This window comes from Camelus bactrianus, chromosome 21, assembly GCF_048773025.1.
Source record: "Camelus bactrianus isolate YW-2024 breed Bactrian camel chromosome 21, ASM4877302v1, whole genome shotgun sequence".
Taxonomy (NCBI): domain Eukaryota; kingdom Metazoa; phylum Chordata; class Mammalia; order Artiodactyla; family Camelidae; genus Camelus; species Camelus bactrianus.
Genome location: NC_133559.1, coordinates 8,313,374 through 8,331,673, shown reverse-complemented (window position 1 = coordinate 8,331,673; position 18,300 = coordinate 8,313,374). Strand labels below are relative to the sequence as shown.

The following is an 18,300-nucleotide window of genomic DNA, read 5'->3' as shown; positions in this document are numbered from 1 at the left end:
GAGGGCGGGTGAGGGGAGGAGGAGTTGTAGCAGCACTGGGGCAGATCTGCAGCACTGCCCCATCTGGAGTTGACCCTCATTCAGACATGTTGCTCTTTTCTTAACAGTATTACATTAGTTTCAGTATTTTTGCAGACTATACTCTACTAAAGTTATTACAAAATAATGGCTATAATTCCCTGAACTATACAATATATCCTTGCTGCTTATCTGTTTTATACATAGTAGTTTGTATCTCTTAATTCCATATCCCTAATTTGTCCTTCCCCATGTTGCTCTTTTTAATATGATTTTCACTTTTTTGTTTGCTTGCTTTTATTTTTTAATTATTATTATTTTAAAACTTACTTTATTTTATTATTTTTAAAATTTAAAAAAATTTTTTTCAGTGGAGGTACTGGGAATTGAACCCAGGACCTTGTACATACTAAGCATGCACTCCACTGAGCTATATACCACCCCACAATTGCTTTTAATTCAAACATAGTAAGTGCTCAAACTCTTTTATTTGTGTCATGGAGAAGGCTGGGAGGGCAGGAGAGGAGGAGAGAAGGGAGAGTATAGGGCAGTGAGAAGAGATATTTGGACCTGGACTTTGAGGTCCTATAAGATTGCTATTCAAAGGAAGATTTGATCTCCTAAAGAACTATAATTTGGAGCAAGACAGATGGGGGTTAGACCAAAGGGAGAATTTTCTAGTGGTCCAGATAGGTACCAGAATAGAAAAAGGGAGGCTAGAATTAGACATGGGTCAGCTTCCTTAACAAGGCCTAGGTAGGGGACGGGAAGGGGAAGCAAGGGTGAGAAAGGGAAGGCCGAAGTGGGAGACCATGGAGTCAAGGAGGGAGACCAGGAGGTGAGAAGTTGACTATGAGATAGGAAGAGGAGGCGCATGGGAGGGGAGGAGAAAAGAAAAATGGGTGATCAGGTAGGGAATGACATTAAGACCCCTGGGTTCTGTTCATCATCAGACAAACCTGGAGCTTCTGAGGGGAGGCAGAAGAGAGAAGGATCTCGGGCCACCAGGAAGCCCTCAGAGCCTAGGGCACCGAAGCCCAGTGCCCTCTGGCCCCTGTGCTGTTGACTCAGCCGGTCCACACTTCCTCTTTCTACCCTAGGCATCTCTTCCCCTCCCCCACCTCTTGACTGCCAGTATGGCTGCAGCTGAGAGTCAGGTCCAGGCCCCAAGGTCCAGGCTGGGGACTCTCTGGGTTCTAAATCTCTGTCCCTGGGCACCAATCAGTGTCCTCTGACTTAGGGTTCATGCCCTCAGCCTCAGCCATCTGGATCCAGCTTTTTGGTTTCTGAGAGGCAGGGAAACCTTGGAGGGAGTGGTCTTGTCAGCTTGTCTTCCTGTTCTCTGTCATCTTAAGAATGGAGGGAAAATCCGGGGGTCTGAGGTGACCACTGAGGAAGGTCCTGGAATAGGTAGAAAGCATGATGTCCCATCTCACCTCCTCAGGTTTTGCAAGGGAGACTCAGGGACTTGAGGAGGGACATGAAAAAGGTCAGGGAGAATGACTTGACCCGCCAAGAGCAGGGGGAAGAAGGAGAAGAGAGAGCTGATGGGAAATGCCAGCCTCCGAGGTTCTGCAGAAGGGCCCACAGTGCACACCATCTCATCGGAGACAAGAACTGACATTGTAGCCAGAGGATGGAGGGTAGATGCCAGCAAGGACTTCCTAGACTAATTGGGTGAGGAGGAATAAGGGCGATATCCTAGGTTTTGGAAGGTAGTATGGGAGGAATAAAAGTTAGACTGCAGGAGAGACTTCCTGCCAGGAATGAGATCAATGATGGCTGAGTTTCCTTCCTTAAAGATCTCAGAGAGGACGAGTGACCTGAGACCAAAACTAGGTTCCTCCTACCTTGAGGTTAGCAGGGGACATGCTGCCTCCCACAGAGAGGCTCTGTGGACCTTGGCTGAGTGGATGTGGAAGAGTTAGAGGTTTAGGATCCTGACCTCTGGATTGGAGGTGGCAGTGGAGGCATTCTGCCCCCTTCAGCCAATCTAATAAGGGGATCTCCTGCCCCCCCACTGTGACTGCCACTGCCACAGAGACAGCGGCTCCAACACCGGTTGTCATGGTTATAAGAAGAGCTAACTCCCATAGATTTGAAAGCGCTGGTGAGCTGGCACCTTCTGCTTCGCCTGCTCTTCCCTCCTCTCTGCGCATCTTCCCCCGGCACAGAGAAGAGAGTACAGCAGCTCGGGGGCGAGCAGAGCTAGGGCAGGGAGGTGGGGTGAGGACGCTGAGGTCTAGAGCCACGGAGGTTAGAGCTACAGAGATGAGCGGCAACCGGAGGCAGCCCAGCCGCAGGGGCCAGGTAGGTCAGGGGCCAGCTTGGCCCTCGGAGCTGGCCTGGTCACTCCCAGACAGCTGTGCAAGGCAGGCTCTGCTTCAGGAAGTGGTGTCTTTCTGGCAGTGCCAGGCAGGCATTGCTCCCTCATCTTTCTCTCTGGACTCCTCAGGCACCCTGGCATCCTCCAGCCTCACTTCCTGTCTCTCTCATCTCTTCCACAGACCCGGGAAAAGGAGAAGATGAAGGAAGCCAAGGATGCCCGCTATACCAATGGGCACCTCTTCACCACCATCTCCGTTTCGGGCATGACCATGTGCTATGCCTGTAACAAGAGCATCACAGCCAAGGAAGCCCTCATCTGCCCAAGTAAGTTGTTTGGACCCTGAATATCTGTCAGTCTGATTCAGTGCCCACTGACCCTAATCTTGCTATCTGTCCTTTTTGCCCTGGATCTGATCTATAAGGATCACTCTCCTCTCTGAGCCCCGGAAGAGCCCAAATGCCAGGGCCAGATGCTTGATCCCTCTTTCCCTTTTCTCACGTCTAGGGGTGGTGGCAGTGGGAATGTGGCATAAGCTGGCAAGGGAGGGCAGGGGTGGCTGGGGTGACTCCCTTTGCAGCTGTCGTCCTCTGGGTATCCCCCAGCTCCCCGAACAGCTGCTGAGGGTTAGGAGAACTGATTGGAGAATGGAATGTTGTGTGCATGGGAGGGGGTGGATGGGGCATTGCATGGGAAGCTGCGGGCCTTGCAGCTGTTCTGCCGATCTTCCCGGGCAGAACTGAATGGTCAGGACTTTAGGGTCTCCTCGTCCCCTCCCTTTCTGTTGACTAGGTAGAGCCTGAAGTCTCGAAATCTCTGCAGTTTGAAGCAGAGGATTAGGGATTAGGAGCCCCTTCTCAAATTCCTAGTCTGACTAATACACAGTGAGAAGGAGAGAATATGGCAGCAATGTGTTGGGGGAATAGGGCTTAGAACTCCTGACCTTCACCCACATCTAAGGGTAGCCCTGTATTTAGTAAGTACAAGCAAGGAATTCTCCTTTCCCCAAGAGGACTATGCAGAGGGCTCCTGCCTGTCCACCCACCCACCCCCACCCCCAGATTTATGCCAAAGAGCTGCTTCTGATTAGAGCAGAACTGGAGGTATTGTGACCTGCTGCTGAATAGAGGGACAAAATCTAAATCTAGCTTCTAAATCTCTATGGAACTTGGGGAAGGAACCCCCAGAAAGAACCAGCGAGGCCTCCCTACGTCCTCACTGCTCAACTTAGAGTGATGAGGATGAGGAGGGAACCCCAATCTAGATCCCTCTAGAGACCTGCCAGAATTCCCAATCTGGAAGCTTGTTGCCAGGGGAACCAGGGAGGCGGGCAGCAAATGCTATTTTGAGAGCAGGTGGAAAGCGGAGGTTCCATCCAGAGACTCTGGGTGCTGGGGGTAGGAGAAGGGAGCTCCAGGGGGGTAGGTGCAGTCCCAGCCCCCACTTCTGTCTGCCCCCTGCCCCACCCTGCTCGCCTTGTATTTGTGGAAGTAAGCATGGTGCTGGGTATTGTCTGAAGGAGTTAGCAGAGTTTCCGGTGTTGTTGGACGGGGGAAGGGAAGCTGGAGAGGGCCAAGGGCTGAGGGCATGTTGGGGAAAGGGACAGCCAGTAGTCCCAGTGCCTAGGCTTGGTTGCTCCTCCTTCCCTCTCCTCTTCTCTCCTACCCCATGGCAAGGTGGGGTGGGGGATGAGGGAGAAGCAGATGGAGTGTGGGAGCTGTGGGTTTGCCTTACTTCGGGAACAGGACTCCCTGGGCCCGGAAGGGAGACTGGAGTCCTAGCAAGCAGAGCTGGGCAGTGCAGAAGGCGGGCGGGCGTGGTGGGCAGGGGCAGAGCATGACCTGTCCATGCTCTACCACTGGATCCATCAGCCTTTAAACTGCGTAGGCCTAGTCAGAGTTCACGGGCATACATGTGGGTCAACGGGAGGAGCAGAGCTTTTGGATTCAGACACTCCTGAGTTTAAAGCCCAGCTCTACCACTAGCTGTATGACCTCTGGCAGATGGCTGAATCTCTCCAGGAGACAGGTTCCTCATCTGTAAAATGAGGATCATTGGATCTACCTCAAAGAGTTGTTAGGATCAAGTAAATGTGGAACATTTACTGATTGCCCAGGGGTTGTTCATTTTCCCCTCTCGGCCCCTAGCCCCCATCCCAGCTGCTCCTGTGCCATCTTCTGTTCTGTGGGCGTCCTCTCTGCCATCTGTCATTCTCAACCACCTTTCTGCTTCTTGAGCTCATTTCTGGCAGCCAGTAACCCCTTCTTCCCTCTAGTCCCTCTCGCAGGTCATCTCTGAGTCGGGATTGCTCACCCCTCCTGGTGGCTTAATCGTGGTCCACACCTCTACCCTCTCTCTCCATTTCCTGCTTGCAGGAAGAGGGCGGTGGGAGGAGAGGGGCTGGGGTGCGGTGATGGCCGAGGACTCTGGGAAGGGGGAGAGTCTCTGAGACCATTTGGCCAGGGGGAGATGGGTGTCTGCATGAGGGTGTGTCCCCTTCTGTACCACCCGGCCCTCCCTTCACCCTCTCTACCCCACCCTCCCAGCCTGCAATGTGACTATCCACAACCGCTGTAAAGACACCCTCGCCAACTGTACCAAGGTCAAGCAGAAGGTGAGATGGCAGGGAGGGCAGAGGGCTGGGGGAGAGGGTAGTGAGTGTGCGGTACCCTCATGCCTTTTCCATTCATTCCTTACCCTGTGTTCTCAACCCCTCTCCTCATGGGGGGGCAGCCCAGACCCTCCACCCTAGGCCTCAGGCCCCACCAGAGGGGGGCCAGCCTCTTGCTGTAGACACATCCCCTCAGCACAGGGTCGGCCACCCTGATGCCCATAGCCATCATGCCAGCTTTCTCCCGAGGTCGAGCCAGCCACCCAGCTCCTGCCCCGTGCCCGTGGGGGTGACCCTCGGATGACAGCTGTTCTTGGTGTCTTTCTCTCTCTTGCTCTCTGTCTCACAGCAACAGAAAGCCGCCCTGCTGAAGAACAACACTGCCTTGCAGTCTGTTTCACTTCGCAGTAAGAGTGAGTAGTGAGGGTGCAGGAGCCCCCATAGGACCCTGGACCCTAGACCTCTCAGCCCATGGGCTCTGCTGCCCCCATGAGGTCGTTCCTTGGCACAGCGCCTTCCTCCTTTCGATTGAAGCTAATGATGGGACCATAAGACAGGTTCAGACTCTTGAGCTTTGGGGCAAGACAGGAGAAGTCAAATGGGGATGAAAGCTTGGGATGGCTGGTCATCTGAGCCTGGTCACATCCTGTATTTTTATTTTTTACATCCTGTATTATTCAGTTATTTACACTGCATTTGGGAATGTTGGCGGCAGCTGTCAAGGGCCAATTCAGACAGCTTTGGTGTAACGGAAAGAGCATGGTGCTTAGTCAAGAAGACCAGAGTCTGAGTCTCTGCTCAGCCACCAGCTGAGTCACTCCATACAAGTCTCTTAACCGTTCTGAGCTGCAGTTTGCTCATAGGCTTTTTGTGGGGAGGAGATAAGACAAGAAAAGCTCTTTGTAAATATGAAAAGTGTTGCACAAATGGATGGGTATCATTACTGTTACCATCTTTCTTTGACTAGGCCTGGGCTAAAGGTGGGGTGGGAGGGGAGGCCTCACTTTTAGTCGAGAAGCCTGGGAGGCCTGAATCCCAGGAAGGCGCCAGGTTTGACGCTTGCCTGCTCGGTATCCCCCTGACAGCCACCACCCGGGAGCGGCCTAGCTCTGCCATCTACCCCTCCGACAGCTTCCGGCAGTCTCTGCTTGGCTCCCGCCGCGGCCGCTCCTCCTTGTCTTTAGCCAAGAGTGTTTCTACCACCAACATTGCTGGGTGAGCCTCTACTTGGGGAAGGGAGAGCCAGGCAGGCAGAGTGTGGCAGTGGAGACGGGGGGCTGAGAGGTCCTTCCCATCCCTGAGCTCAGAATGGTAGACAGACAGGTAAGGAGAACTTGGAGGGATGGCCTCTGGGATCCTGGCCTTGGTTCCCCACCTGGGAAGGGACCTCTTGCCCAAGTGGAGGTTATGCAGCCAGCCTCCCCTTCCCTCAGACACTTCAATGATGAGTCTCCACTGGGGCTGCGCCGGATCCTCTCCCAGTCCACAGACTCCCTCAACATGCGGAACCGGACCCTGTCAGTGGAGTCCCTCATCGATGAAGGTGACTATGCCTGGGCCCCGGGCGAGACCTTGGATGACCTGGGGTGAGGGGCAGGTTTGGGCAGGCCTGGGAAAGGCAGGGTGGGAAGGGATCTAGAGAAGGGCCCAGGACCCAGAGGAGAGAATTGGGGTCTGAGTTGTTTCCCCCACTCATGTCCAGGTGCAGAGGTGATCTACAATGAGCTGATGAGTGACTTTGAGATGGATGAGAAGGACTTTGCAGCTGATTCCTGGAGCCTTGCTGTGGATAGCAGCTTCTTGCAGCAGCATAAAAAGGAGGTGATGAAGCAGCAGGATGTCATCTACGGTGAGCCACGAACCACCCCTAGACTTCCCTTCCGTCACCAGTCCTGTTTCTCTGTGCCCTTCCTCTGCCAGCCCCCACCTCTCAAGACCCTTCTCTCTCATCCTGTTGGCCTTCGAGACCCTGCCTGGCATCCCACAAGTTGCCACTAGGCCCCCACCGTTTGGGGCTGTTGGTCTCCAAGGCCCTATCTTTATCCCTTCCTTCCAGTCAGTTCTTAGGCTTTCCTCTCTGCCTGTTCCATGCCCAACACTGTACTGGGGACTATGGGAGATCTAGACATGTAGGGGACAAATGGTTCTTGCCCTAAAACAGCTCACAGCTTGAGATGGCAAGGTATCAAGATAAAAAAAAGATTAGAAAATCATCTAAGATCAGAATAATGCAGAATGTTAACCTGGAAGGGATCTTAAAAACCTACAGTGAGCCCTGAGGTCCCCAGGCTAGGCTCCACCAATTGTGTCCAAGCCAGAGTAGAGGCCAGATATCCCACTGTCCCTGCAGAGCTAATCCAGACAGAGCTGCACCATGTGCGGACGCTGAAGATCATGACCCGCCTCTTCCGCACGGGGATGCTGGAAGAGCTGCAGCTGGAGCCAGGGGTGGTCCAGGGCCTGTTCCCCTGCGTGGACGAGCTCACTGACATCCACACACGCTTCCTCAGCCAGCTGTTAGAACGCCGGCGCCAGGCCCTGTGTCCCGGCAGCCCCCGGAACTTCGTCATCCATCGCTTGGGTGACCTGCTCATCAGCCAGGTGAGAAAAGGCAGGACCATGGGCAACATTCACGGGAGGAGGTGTGACTACAGTGGGCATTTCTTGTCTCCAGACTCTAGGGGTGGGGGGCAGGGAGAGCGGGAGAGCCAGGAAGCCAGCCTGTTTGGTGGGAGGCCAGAGGGTATTGGGGATAAGGTGTGGCTTTGGGGGAAATGCTGACCCAGCCTTGCTCCCCCGACTTCTAGTTCTCAGGTCCCAGCGCAGAGCAGATGCGTAAGACCTACTCAGAGTTCTGTAGTCGCCACACCAAGGCCTTAAAGCTCTATAAGGAGCTGTACGCCCGAGACAAACGCTTCCAGCAGTTCATCCGGGTAAGCAGACCTCTCCAGGACCCAGCCTCAGAACCTCCCTAGTGCCCAAACCCAGCCTCCCCCATTCGTGGGGGAGCATTGTATGCTACACCCACACGAAGGGCAGGTGCTTGCCAGCCCTTGTGTGGACCCATCTGCTTGTGGATCCCGTCAACAACCCCTCGTAGCAGTAGAGCAGGTGCTTTCCCTGCTTTGGTCCTCACAGTAAGCCTGTGGCCTCATCCCCACTTCCCAGACTCAGCCACTATACTGGCGTGAGGTAAACGGCCAAGCTAGGGCCAGCACCAGGGCTTAGGCTCCAAGTCCAGCGTTCTTTCTGTTGCCCTCCCCTCGGGCCCCACTCTGGCCCTGAGCCCCACCTGTGCCTTTGCAGAAAGTGACCCGCTCAGCTGTGCTGAAGCGGCATGGGGTACAGGAGTGCATCCTGCTGGTGACTCAGCGCATCACCAAGTACCCGGTGCTCATCAACCGGATCCTGCAGCATTCCCATGGTAAGAGGAGGGCCCAGGGAGGAGGGAGGGTGGGAGAGGGCTATCTGTGGTGAGAAATAAGCAAGGGGAGGAATAGGGTCAGGTATGGAACCCTGGGCAGCCTCTGAAGGTGGAAATCAAGAGCAGTGGGAATTGGATCTGGCGTGAAGCTGGCTGAGTCATCCCTCCCTCACACCGACCCCTGGCGCCAGGGATTGAGGAGGAACGCCAGGACCTGACGATGGCACTGGGGCTGGTGAAGGAGTTGCTGTCCAATGTGGATCAGGATGTGCATGAGCTGGAGAAAGGGGCCCGCCTGCAGGAGATCTACAACCGCATGGACCCTCGGGCCCAGACCCCGGTGCCTGGCAAGGGTCCCTTTGGCCGAGAGGAGCTTCTACGGCGCAAGCTCATCCACGATGGGTGTCTGCTCTGGAAGACAGCAACTGGGCGCTTCAAAGGTCAGTGGTCAGTTTGGCAGGCCAGGCAAGAGTCCGAGGTCAGATATGGAGAGGGAGAAGCATCCGGCTCTCAGGACCTCCCTTTATGCAGCCGTATACCCAGGGTGAGACCCAGTGCAGAGAAAATATGTGGTCTCTGTTGCAACAGAAGTCTGAATTCTGGACTTAATTTTCATGGGCTGTACAAGGAGTTCCTTTTCAGTATTTATTCATTTCTTTGGTCCTTGCGTGCCCGGAAAGCTCCCAGTTTTGATGAGGAAGACAGAAATTCCAGAATCCGAGGACAAGATCAGAGTAGTTGGTTCTACCAGCTTGAATCCCAGCCACCAGGGCTGGGGAATGGGCAGGAGCTTTGGGAACACAGCTGGGGAAGGCCCATGGGAGGGGCGGAGCCCGGGGAAGGGGGGCCGGGTGGGGAAAAGAGAGCAGAGGGGGCCTGTTGTGGGTGGGGCACAGTTTCCCAGACTGCACTGGCCAAGTCTTTCCTACCTCAATCAAGGCAAGAGAGTTGTGGGCCTCAACTTCGGGGGTGAGGAATGAGGGACAGAAGTAAACTGTGTGACCTGAGGCCAGAGCCTGCCTGCATCTCTGTCCTGTGTCATGAAATCCCCACTCCATGGGCTTGAGTATTGCAGGCCTCACCAGCCATTTTCCTTCATCCCTTTCTCTCCTTCCCATCCCTCCCACACAGCAGCTAAGAATATAAACCATGGGGGTTTAAAAATAGCAAGGCTAGAGAGCTTTATTTCTGAAGCATTTAGCGAAAGCCCTCCCCTTCTGGGTGCCCACAAGTTAGTAAGCTCTTCAAGGGCAGAGGGTGAGTGTGTGTTCTCCTGACTATGACATCCGACTTCCATGGGCTTGACCTTTGTTTCCCCCTCACTCTTAAAGTGCAGGAACCTCATAAGGTCTGAGAGCCTGGAAGGTCAGTCAGAGAAGGAAAATGAAAGCAGGGGCCACTGGGGCTGAAGGAGATTGGGACTGTTCAGCAGTGGCAGAGATGGTTAAGGAACCCTGTTCCCTTCCCTACAGAGCACAACTGAGAAGTGGAATGTGCTGGCACTTAGGCCAAATATCTAAAAAGGTCTTACGTTAGTTCATTGTTTGACATAGAACTGAAAGACTAAAAAAGGGTAGACCCTCCTGCTCTGGGAATCCTTTTACTCTCACAAAAATTCTGGACCTTTTTCACACAGAAAAATACACGTGTATTATGTCAACATGTAAAATGCTTATGCAGCCTCAGAGGGTTTGCAGAGTCCCTGAAGCCCAACCGTGGACATCCTAGGGGTCTGCAGACCCCAGGTTAAGAAACCTGCATTAGTTGGATAAAGAGGATTTTTTTCAAAGGCATTGGGTGACTGCTTATGGGCGCTTCTAGCCCAAGAAGCTACAGTACCTAAAGGCATATGCATTCTTGCCACCCCATTTCTGAGCTATAAGAATCAGGGAGGTGGGAGGTCTGTAAAGGTGGAGGAAGCAACCAGAGGGAGAGAGGCCAGGAGGAGGGAAATCAGTAGCTGTAACCTGATGGGTAGTCCCGGTCCTTGAGAAAGAGGAAACAGCTGCTCAGACTCTCTAATGCTGACTGTTCTCCTGCCTTTATCCTCCTGCCAGATGTGCTGATGCTGCTGATGACAGATGTGCTGGTGTTTCTCCAGGAGAAGGACCAGAAGTACATCTTTCCTGCCCTGGTGAGACCTTCCTCCTCCTCCTTTCTCAGCACAGACAAGTGTTTCAGGCCCTTCTTGCTTTCCTACCCCAGCCTGAAAGAACTTTGGAATCCTCCAGAGTGAAGCAGCTGTTACTGTAACTATTACTATAAAGGAGGAGAAATAAGAATAGCTAACGGGTATTGTTACTGTGTGCAGGCACTTTACAGCTGTGAGGAAGGCCCATTATTATTTTCTTTTTGTGGACGAGGAAAGTAAAGCATAAAGTAAATTAAATTGTCAAGAGTCACAAGTGTTTATAAGTCCTCTCTGGGTGGCACCAGAGCCTGGACTCTTAACTTGTATTCTAGGCTGACTCTTCAATCCTTGGATATTCCAGAAGGACTGGAGACTCAAATATCCAGGGGTCAGGATTCCAGGCTTAATCTTTCCATTCCCCTGACTGGCAGGACAAGCCCTCGTTGGTATCACTGCAGAATCTAATCGTGCGGGACATTGCCAACCAGGAGAAAGGGATGTTTCTGATCAGCGCGGCACCCCCTGAGATGTATGAGGTCCACACGGCATCCCGGGATGACCGGAGCACCTGGATCCGCGTCATTCAGCAGAGCGTGCGCGTGTGAGTGTGTGTGTGGCCTCAGGGTACCTGCAACTTTGGGCTCTGGGCCACAGCACTCCCTGGGGACAGAACCCAGGGTTCAGAGGTAGAGGCAGAGGCCAGGGGGGAGAGAAGATGGCTGGAGGCAGGAAAGGTCATCTATGTTCTCCTGTAAGGTCACATTTTATACAGTGATAACCCCAACCACCTTCCAAATGCATCATGAGCTAACAAGCCGAAGGAATACTTTGAGCTGTCATTTGGTGGCTTACCTGCCAGCCAGCAGCACAATTTCAGCTGCATTAACATCTTAGTCTGTAGGCAGTCGGCCATTATTTGGATAGTATTGTATTTTACCTTTATTTTCTAAAAATAAATGAAAAAGGGGATAATGAAAGCATTGATAACTAGTGATAAGAGGAGCAAGATTCAAACTCCATACAAGAGGCAAGAAGGAAATCATTTCGTGTGCTGAAGTGGCAAATATTTGGCTTCTGCTGGACACACGTTAAATTTAAAGCACTCAACTGTGTGTCTGTTGTGATGAAAAAAAGTAAAGTGGATGTAAAATGTTGAAAATGTTTTCTCAAAGATTATGCCCCAAAAATAAACTCAATTAGGATTTTTTTTAATGATTTTTTAAAAAATTTTTTGGGGAGGGCAGGTAATTATGTTTGTTTGTTTGTTTGTTTGTTTATAATAGCAGTACTGGGGATTGAACCCAGGACTTCTTGAATGCTAAGCATGTGCGCCACCACTGAGCTATATCCCTCCTCAACTCAATTAGGATGTTTATAATACTTTTTTTCTTTTTAGCTTTCAGGTAATGGATTCTTCTCCACTTTGTAATATATAAACTTTTAAAAAATTCTACAATTTTGACTTTTGAACAAATTTTTCAGAAATGTATGCAAAAATATGAAATTACCTATTCTAGCAAAACAAGGCAAAATACCTTTCTCATTGACCTTAGATCCATAGTGGCTTCTTAATTAATGATATTAATATTTGTAGTTGTGAAAATTATAATTAGTATTATTTATTATAATTGATCTGTTGAGCTTCTTCCATGTTCAAAGCACTGGTACATTATGTCATTTAATCCTAACAAAAAACCTATGAGGAAAATATTATCCCCATTTTTCAGATAAGGAAATAGAGAGGTTACCACCTGGTAAATGGTGGAGCCAGGATTTGAGCCCAGTTTGCTTGTTGCCAAAAACTGTAGTCATCCCTCTGCACTGTGCTGCCTCTCCAGGTGACCTCTGGAGAGGTAAGCACCAGTAAACGCAGATGATCAGTGCTAAGAAAAGGAGAGTTGATGAAACCAGAGCATGGAGCTGATGTCTTACCAGGGAAGCAGAGAGCACGTTTGGGAAGGAGAGAAGGCTGATTCCTGGTCTGTAAGCTAGCTCCTTCCCCCTAATCCCACCCTACCTGTTATCCCTCCAGATGCCCATCCAGGGAGGACTTCCCCCTGATTGAGACAGAGAATGAGGCTTACCTGCGGCGTATGAAGAGTAAGTCCACTCACAGAGCCGGTTTAAGTAATTTATGATACATCTGCCCAGTGGAATACTATGAAACTGCTGTAAAAAGTGAGATGGTTTTATGAGGACTGATGTAGGTCCACGACCAAAATTTATTGTTTAGTGAAAAGAGCAAGGTTTAAAACACTGTGAAGTGTATGCTGCCATTGGTGTGAAAGTAATGGGGAAAGGTATTATTACTGTGGCTGTCTCTGGGAAGGGGAACTGGGAATAACAGGGTTAAGACAGAAACTTACTTTTTTACTATAGGGCTTTATATTGGTTAGGGTAGGATTTAACTACTCTACAAAAAGATCAACAGAAATCAGTTGGTTACACGAAGTAGACTGTTTGTCTCCACGTAACAGTCCAGAAGTGGGAAGTGCAGGGTGGTAGTGCAGCTCTGCCATCTTCAACGTGAAGGTTCCCCATCTCTATGTCCTGTATCTATCGCCATGTCCTCATTACTGCCTCAGCTCCTGCTGTCACATCTGCATCCCAGCCAGCAAGGGGGTGGTAAAGAACAAGGAGAATTTATACCCATCTCTTTTAAGGGCAGATCTGGAAGACACTCACATCCATTGGCCATAATTCAGTCATGTGGCAATATCTAGCTGCAAGCCAGTCTGGGAAACATAGTCTAACCGGGCAGCCATGTGAAACTTGCATGCATTCCTAGTTAAAGGAAGATGGGGAGAATGAAAACTGGTGGACAGCCTGCAGTCCCTGCCATAAATTGTTTTACTTTTGTTTTTAAAAACAAAACTGCATGTATTACTACCCCACCCCCCAAAATTTTTCTTTTCTTTTTCATAAATGCCAAAAAACCATAATTAAGTCTTGCCACTCTACCCAGCCCTGGCTCCTAACCCCTGGGGCTGCCCCTCCACTACAGGTGCTCACCTGTTTCTCATCCACAGTGGAGCTGCAGCAGAAAGACCGGGCACTGGTGGAGCTGCTGCAGGAGAAGGTTGGGCTGTTTGCCGAGATGACCCATTTCCAAGTGGAAGAGGATTGCGGCAGCGGGATGCCCCTGCCCACCCTGCCCAGGGGCCTTTTCCGCTCTGAGTCCCTCGAGTCCCCTCGTGGCGAGCGGCTGCTACAGGATGCCATCCGTGAGGGTGAGGGAGCTTCTAGGGAAGAGCCCAGGCTCATCCACTCACTGTCACAGAATATGGACATATGGCTAGACCTGGATGCACACGGACAAGGGGGATGTCAGCCCCACAGACCATAACTCCCTTGAGTGCACGTTCTGTGCCAGGTGCTGGGAATGGCAGGGGAAGAGGCATGGTCCTTGCTGCTGATAGACACCTCTCATCCTGCACATCCTTGTGCTGCCCCTCGGGCACCTTTAATGACCTTTGCCTTGTATGTGGTGGTGGCAGTGAGACAGCACTGCGTGTGTAGGGGGCATCCCCCTAGATGAATAGCACTCCCTCCCAGTCCCCGCAGGGTCCTCCGTTGCTCCTGTCCTCACCTCTTCCTCTCTCCCCTCAGTGGAGGGCCTGAAAGACCTACTGGTGGGGCCTGGAGCGGAGCTGCTCTTGACACCCCGGGAGCCAGCCCTGCCTGTGGAACCAGACAGCGGTGGTAACACGAGTCCTGGGGTCACTGCCAGTGAGTACCAGGGCAGGGGACCAAGGTAGTGGGTGGGAGGGGTTAAAGAGAATGGGGTGAGACCAGGGGCCAAGTGGTGTCGGATCGCTGAGGAAGTGAGTGAGCTAAGCCTGTCCTTTCCTCCCCCTTAACAGATGGTGAGGCCAGAACCTTCAATGGCTCAATTGAGCTCTGCAGAGCCGACTCGGACTCCAGCCAGAAGGTGGGTTTTTAGGAGGTGTCACGGCTTGGCTCCGGGGTGGAAAAGGGACGGCTGGCCTATAGATCTTTGAGGCAGAGCTGTCAGGGACAGGCACCAGGGACTTGTGTGTCTGCTGATTCCCTATGCTTGCCTGTTTCTGCAGGATCGAAATGGAAATCAGCTGAGATCTCCCCAGGAGGTGAGATGGGAACTTGATGGTGTAGGAGACTGAAGGGGGGATTCCCACCTGAGAAATAAGAGCCCAGTTTGGAGTGGTGTAGGGGAGTCTACACCTCAAAGTACCTGCATCTTACTGTCCCCACACCCACACTTATTCAACTTCTGGACAGTTCTCCCATCCTGAAGCTTGGACTCTGTTCCCACCCTCTCTGTCCTCAGGAAGCGTTGCAGCGACTGGTCAATCTCTACGGACTTCTACATGGCCTACAGGTCAGTGGGGCAAGAGCTAGAATGGGGTAGTGGGGGAGCCAGACCAGAGCTGCTTATTTAGGTGGAGCAGAACATCCCAACAGGCCTTTTAAAGCCTTCCTCCAATTTGAGCTCTCCAGGATCATGACCTGGGCCCTGGGGAGTGAGGATGAGGGGTAGAAGAAACATGGGGTTCAGATACACCCATCTGTCTGACTCCATTCCAGGCGGCTGTGGCCCAGCAGGACACTTTGATGGAAGCCCGGTTCCCGGAGGGCCCTGAGCGGCGGGAGAAGCTGACCCGAGCCAACTCCCGGGATGGGGAGGCTGGCAGAGCCGGAGCTGTGGCTCCTGAAAAGCAAGCTACGGAACTGGCGTTGCTGCAGCGGCAACACGCGCTGTTGCAGGAGGAGCTGCGGCGCTGCCGGCGGCTTGGCGAAGAGCGGGCAACTGAGGCCGGCAGCCTGGAAGCCCGGCTCCGGGAGAGCGAGCAGGCCCGAGCTCTGCTGGAGCGGGAGGCTGAAGAGGCTCGCAGGCAGCTGGCCGCCTTGGGCCACACAGAACCACTCCCGGCTGAGGCACCCTGGGCCCGCAGGCCTCTAGATCCTCGACGTCGCAGCCTCCCTGCAGGCGATGCCCTGTACTTGAGTTTCACGCCCCCACAGGTAAGGAAGCTTGGCGTAGTGAACTGACCTGGGGCGGACATAGTGTCCATGAGAGAACCTGCAAGGAATTGGAGATTTGAACCCAAATGAAATCAGTAATCAGACTTGAAGGATATTGGAATAGATTGATCAGAGGGCTGAAAAATTGAGATGGGTGCAGAAAGAGGGCAGTCAGAGGTAGATGTACTGAGAGGACGGAGTATTCCCACCGCTCATTCCCTGGCCACCTGCTTTTCCTGCCTGCCGTCCATAGCCCAGCCGAGGCCACGACCGCCTGGATTTGCCTGTGACTATTCGCTCCATCCATCGACCCTTTGAGGATCGAGACAGGCAGGAGCTGGGAAGCCCGGAGGAGCGGCTGCAAGATAGCAGTGACCCCGACACCGGCAGTGAGGAGGAAGGTAGCAGCCGTCTATCTCCGCCCCATAGTCCACGAGGTGAGACCCTGGTGGAGATGTGGAAAAGTGGGGTGCAACCTGGGTACAGACCCTTGGGCTTTGGTTTCCAAATAGAGCCTGCATTGTAGAGCACAGGAACATGTAGGATGGCCCCTAACTAACCACCCAGGTGTACAGTAACTTTTGTCTGCTGGTAAATGGGTGATGGAACTCTAAGAAGCAAAGAATGTAGGGGCCTTTCTTCCAATCAATGTCTGTGACTTCCAACCTTTTCAAGTAGAAATACATTTTTAAACAAAAAAATTTCAAAGACCTCCAAGTTCTTATAGTTGATTCGGGAGATACAAAATAACCAAAAGCTAGTGACTTTATATATATATGTATATTTTAATATTCTGAATTTTATTGATCGTATTGTGTCTCCACATGCTTAACAAAGTATACAAAGTACCTAGGTGTGGATACATTACTTTGTTGATGGAAGTTTTTGCCTCCCCCAGGGATTACACACCTCTACTGTCCCTCACAGCTCCCTGAGCTCCCCAGCCCATAGTCGGGGAGGCAGCAGTGTAGGGGTCCAGTTTCTCACAGGAGCCTCTGCTCACTCACTAACTTTGCCCTGTCCTCCTTCAGACTTCACCAGAATGCAGGACATCCCGGAAGAGACTGAGAGCCGCGACGGGGAGCCTGTAGCTCCAGAGAGCTAAGGGGGCCCCTCCCCCCTACCCTGTGTCCCCTTGAAGAACATTGCTGAGGGAGGCAAACCTTGGGGACTCCAATCTGCCAGTGACAAGGGAACATTTGAAAGAACTGCTGATCGTTCTTGCCAGCTCTTGGAATCCTTGGATACTGGAGCTTAGGGAGCTGGGGGAATTAGGCCACAGTGCCCCCTGGTGGCATCCAGAAGCTACACCACAGATGCCAATTTTTCATGCCTTCCTCCCTCTACTTTAGGAAAATTTATTTATTTATTGTTTATTAGTTATGGAGGGAGAGGGGAGATTTAAAGGACCAGGGACATGGGAACCAAGCCATAGGGATCGGGGGCCTTGTCCTTTAACACTACTGGGGTTTCTTCAGGCTTAACCATGCAGCTGCTGGGTTCTAGCCCTGATGCCTCTCCCCAGCAACACCTGTCTTTGAGGAGAGGCTGCAGCCATAGGACCCTACTGCCCCTTCAGGAAGGGCTGTGGTCAGGGCCATGTCCCTCTCCCTCTCCCCTCAACCTCTTTCTGCTCTTCTCCCTTCTCTCCATCTTCCATGGAAACCCCAGGGAGATAACCTGGCTTCCTAGAGTTGATGGAGTAGAGGTTGAGGTGGCCATAATGGTTTGTTGGGGGTTGAGGGGGAAAAACTCACAGGGACCAGAATGTTTTTTTGCTGTTGTTTTCTTTTTTGTACCAAAGCCAACTGCACGTGTTTTATATTTTTAAGAGAAGATTGTGGCAATTAGAAATCGCAGCCTTCTATCTCTACATCTCTGAAGAACTCAAGGGATGGGGGAAGCAATGACTTCTCCCCTCACCTGTAGTGATAGGGGACCTATTCTGACCTCTTCCCCAGCCATTTGGAAAAAAAGTTCTAGGGTGAGTTGGGAAATCTCTACGAACCCTGACCTCATCCCCCACCCCAGCAACCATGACCTGAAACCTCAGCATAAATTTTGGGGATTTTTTCAATGGCCCCCCTAGTGCCCGCTAGCCCCAGCCAGTTTTTGCCAATTTGATTGTTTAAAAAAAAAAAAGATAAAGCAGGGAAAATTAAAGACCTGGAACCCCAGGAAGTGCTGTTTGTTAATGTCTGCCAGTTCTGAGGGTGCTGGTGAAGGGGAGAGCCAGGCAGTGACCCTCCGAAAGGAACTTCTTCCTTTCCCAGGAAGGGCGACTGCCTCCTTGCAGATGGGGCACTAACAAAAGAAACTGCTGCCAACCTTTTTTGTTGTTGTCATCTTTTGACATTCACAAATACAAGGATAAAAATGAAGGGGCACCTAGGTTCAGTGGCTGTTAGGGGTTCCGGTATTAAAGACCTTATTTTCATCTCATTTGCATGCTATGCTCAGAAATTGCATCAGTCTCTTGCCCTCTTTCCTCACTTTCAGCACAGATCCTGTTAGCCTCTCCCTAGGGTCATTCATTTTCAGATTCAGCCCTCACTCTGCCCTTGTTCCTCACAGTGTCAGAGCCCTGGGGTAACTTCTTTAAGACGGTTCCCCTCATAGGAGCTGCTCATTTGCTCTTTGCCATTTTGAGAGGCAGTGAGAGATTAGGTAGGTTTCAGTTCTAGTTTTCAGTTGATTTTTTGCTTCCTGTTTCCAGTTAATACCCTACTCTGGGGCTGTGGCAGGTGTGGGGTGAGAGAGTCTAGAGTCTATAAATGCCTGCATAT

At 51.8% G+C, this 18,300-nt stretch overlaps 1 protein-coding gene across 8 annotated transcripts in view; it reads left to right on the top strand.

The window, feature by feature from the left end:
• Positions 1-17,956, top strand: part of ARHGEF2 (Rho/Rac guanine nucleotide exchange factor 2) — a 48,469-nt gene extending 30,513 nt beyond the window's left edge. For 6 of the 8 annotated variants that reach the window (XM_010953914.3, XM_045515926.2, XM_045515928.2 and 3 more), the window contains 21 exons: positions 2,526-2,670; positions 4,891-4,958; positions 5,305-5,368; positions 6,041-6,170; positions 6,389-6,498; positions 6,658-6,804; positions 7,306-7,556; positions 7,763-7,888; positions 8,262-8,379; positions 8,571-8,819; positions 10,437-10,513; positions 10,942-11,111; positions 12,543-12,610; positions 13,540-13,740; positions 14,120-14,239; positions 14,374-14,441; positions 14,584-14,619; positions 14,820-14,870; positions 15,077-15,514; positions 15,768-15,951; positions 16,546-17,956. In XM_010953914.3, the coding sequence (XP_010952216.2) occupies positions 2,526-2,670; positions 4,891-4,958; positions 5,305-5,368; positions 6,041-6,170; positions 6,389-6,498; positions 6,658-6,804; positions 7,306-7,556; positions 7,763-7,888; positions 8,262-8,379; positions 8,571-8,819; positions 10,437-10,513; positions 10,942-11,111; positions 12,543-12,610; positions 13,540-13,740; positions 14,120-14,239; positions 14,374-14,441; positions 14,584-14,619; positions 14,820-14,870; positions 15,077-15,514; positions 15,768-15,951; positions 16,546-16,619 (2,895 nt within the window). In that variant the 3' untranslated portion in view covers positions 16,620-17,956. Of the gene's footprint in view, positions 1-50; positions 1,696-2,525; positions 2,671-4,890; positions 4,959-5,304; positions 5,369-6,040; positions 6,171-6,388; positions 6,499-6,657; positions 6,805-7,305; positions 7,557-7,762; positions 7,889-8,261; positions 8,380-8,570; positions 8,820-10,436; positions 10,514-10,941; positions 11,112-12,542; positions 12,611-13,539; positions 13,741-14,119; positions 14,240-14,373; positions 14,442-14,583; positions 14,620-14,770; positions 14,871-15,076; positions 15,515-15,767; positions 15,952-16,545 lie in introns of those variants that run through there. The other 2 variants (XM_010953912.3, XM_074349561.1) reach the window with 2 other exon arrangements.
• Positions 17,957-18,300: the final 344 nt, after the last annotated feature.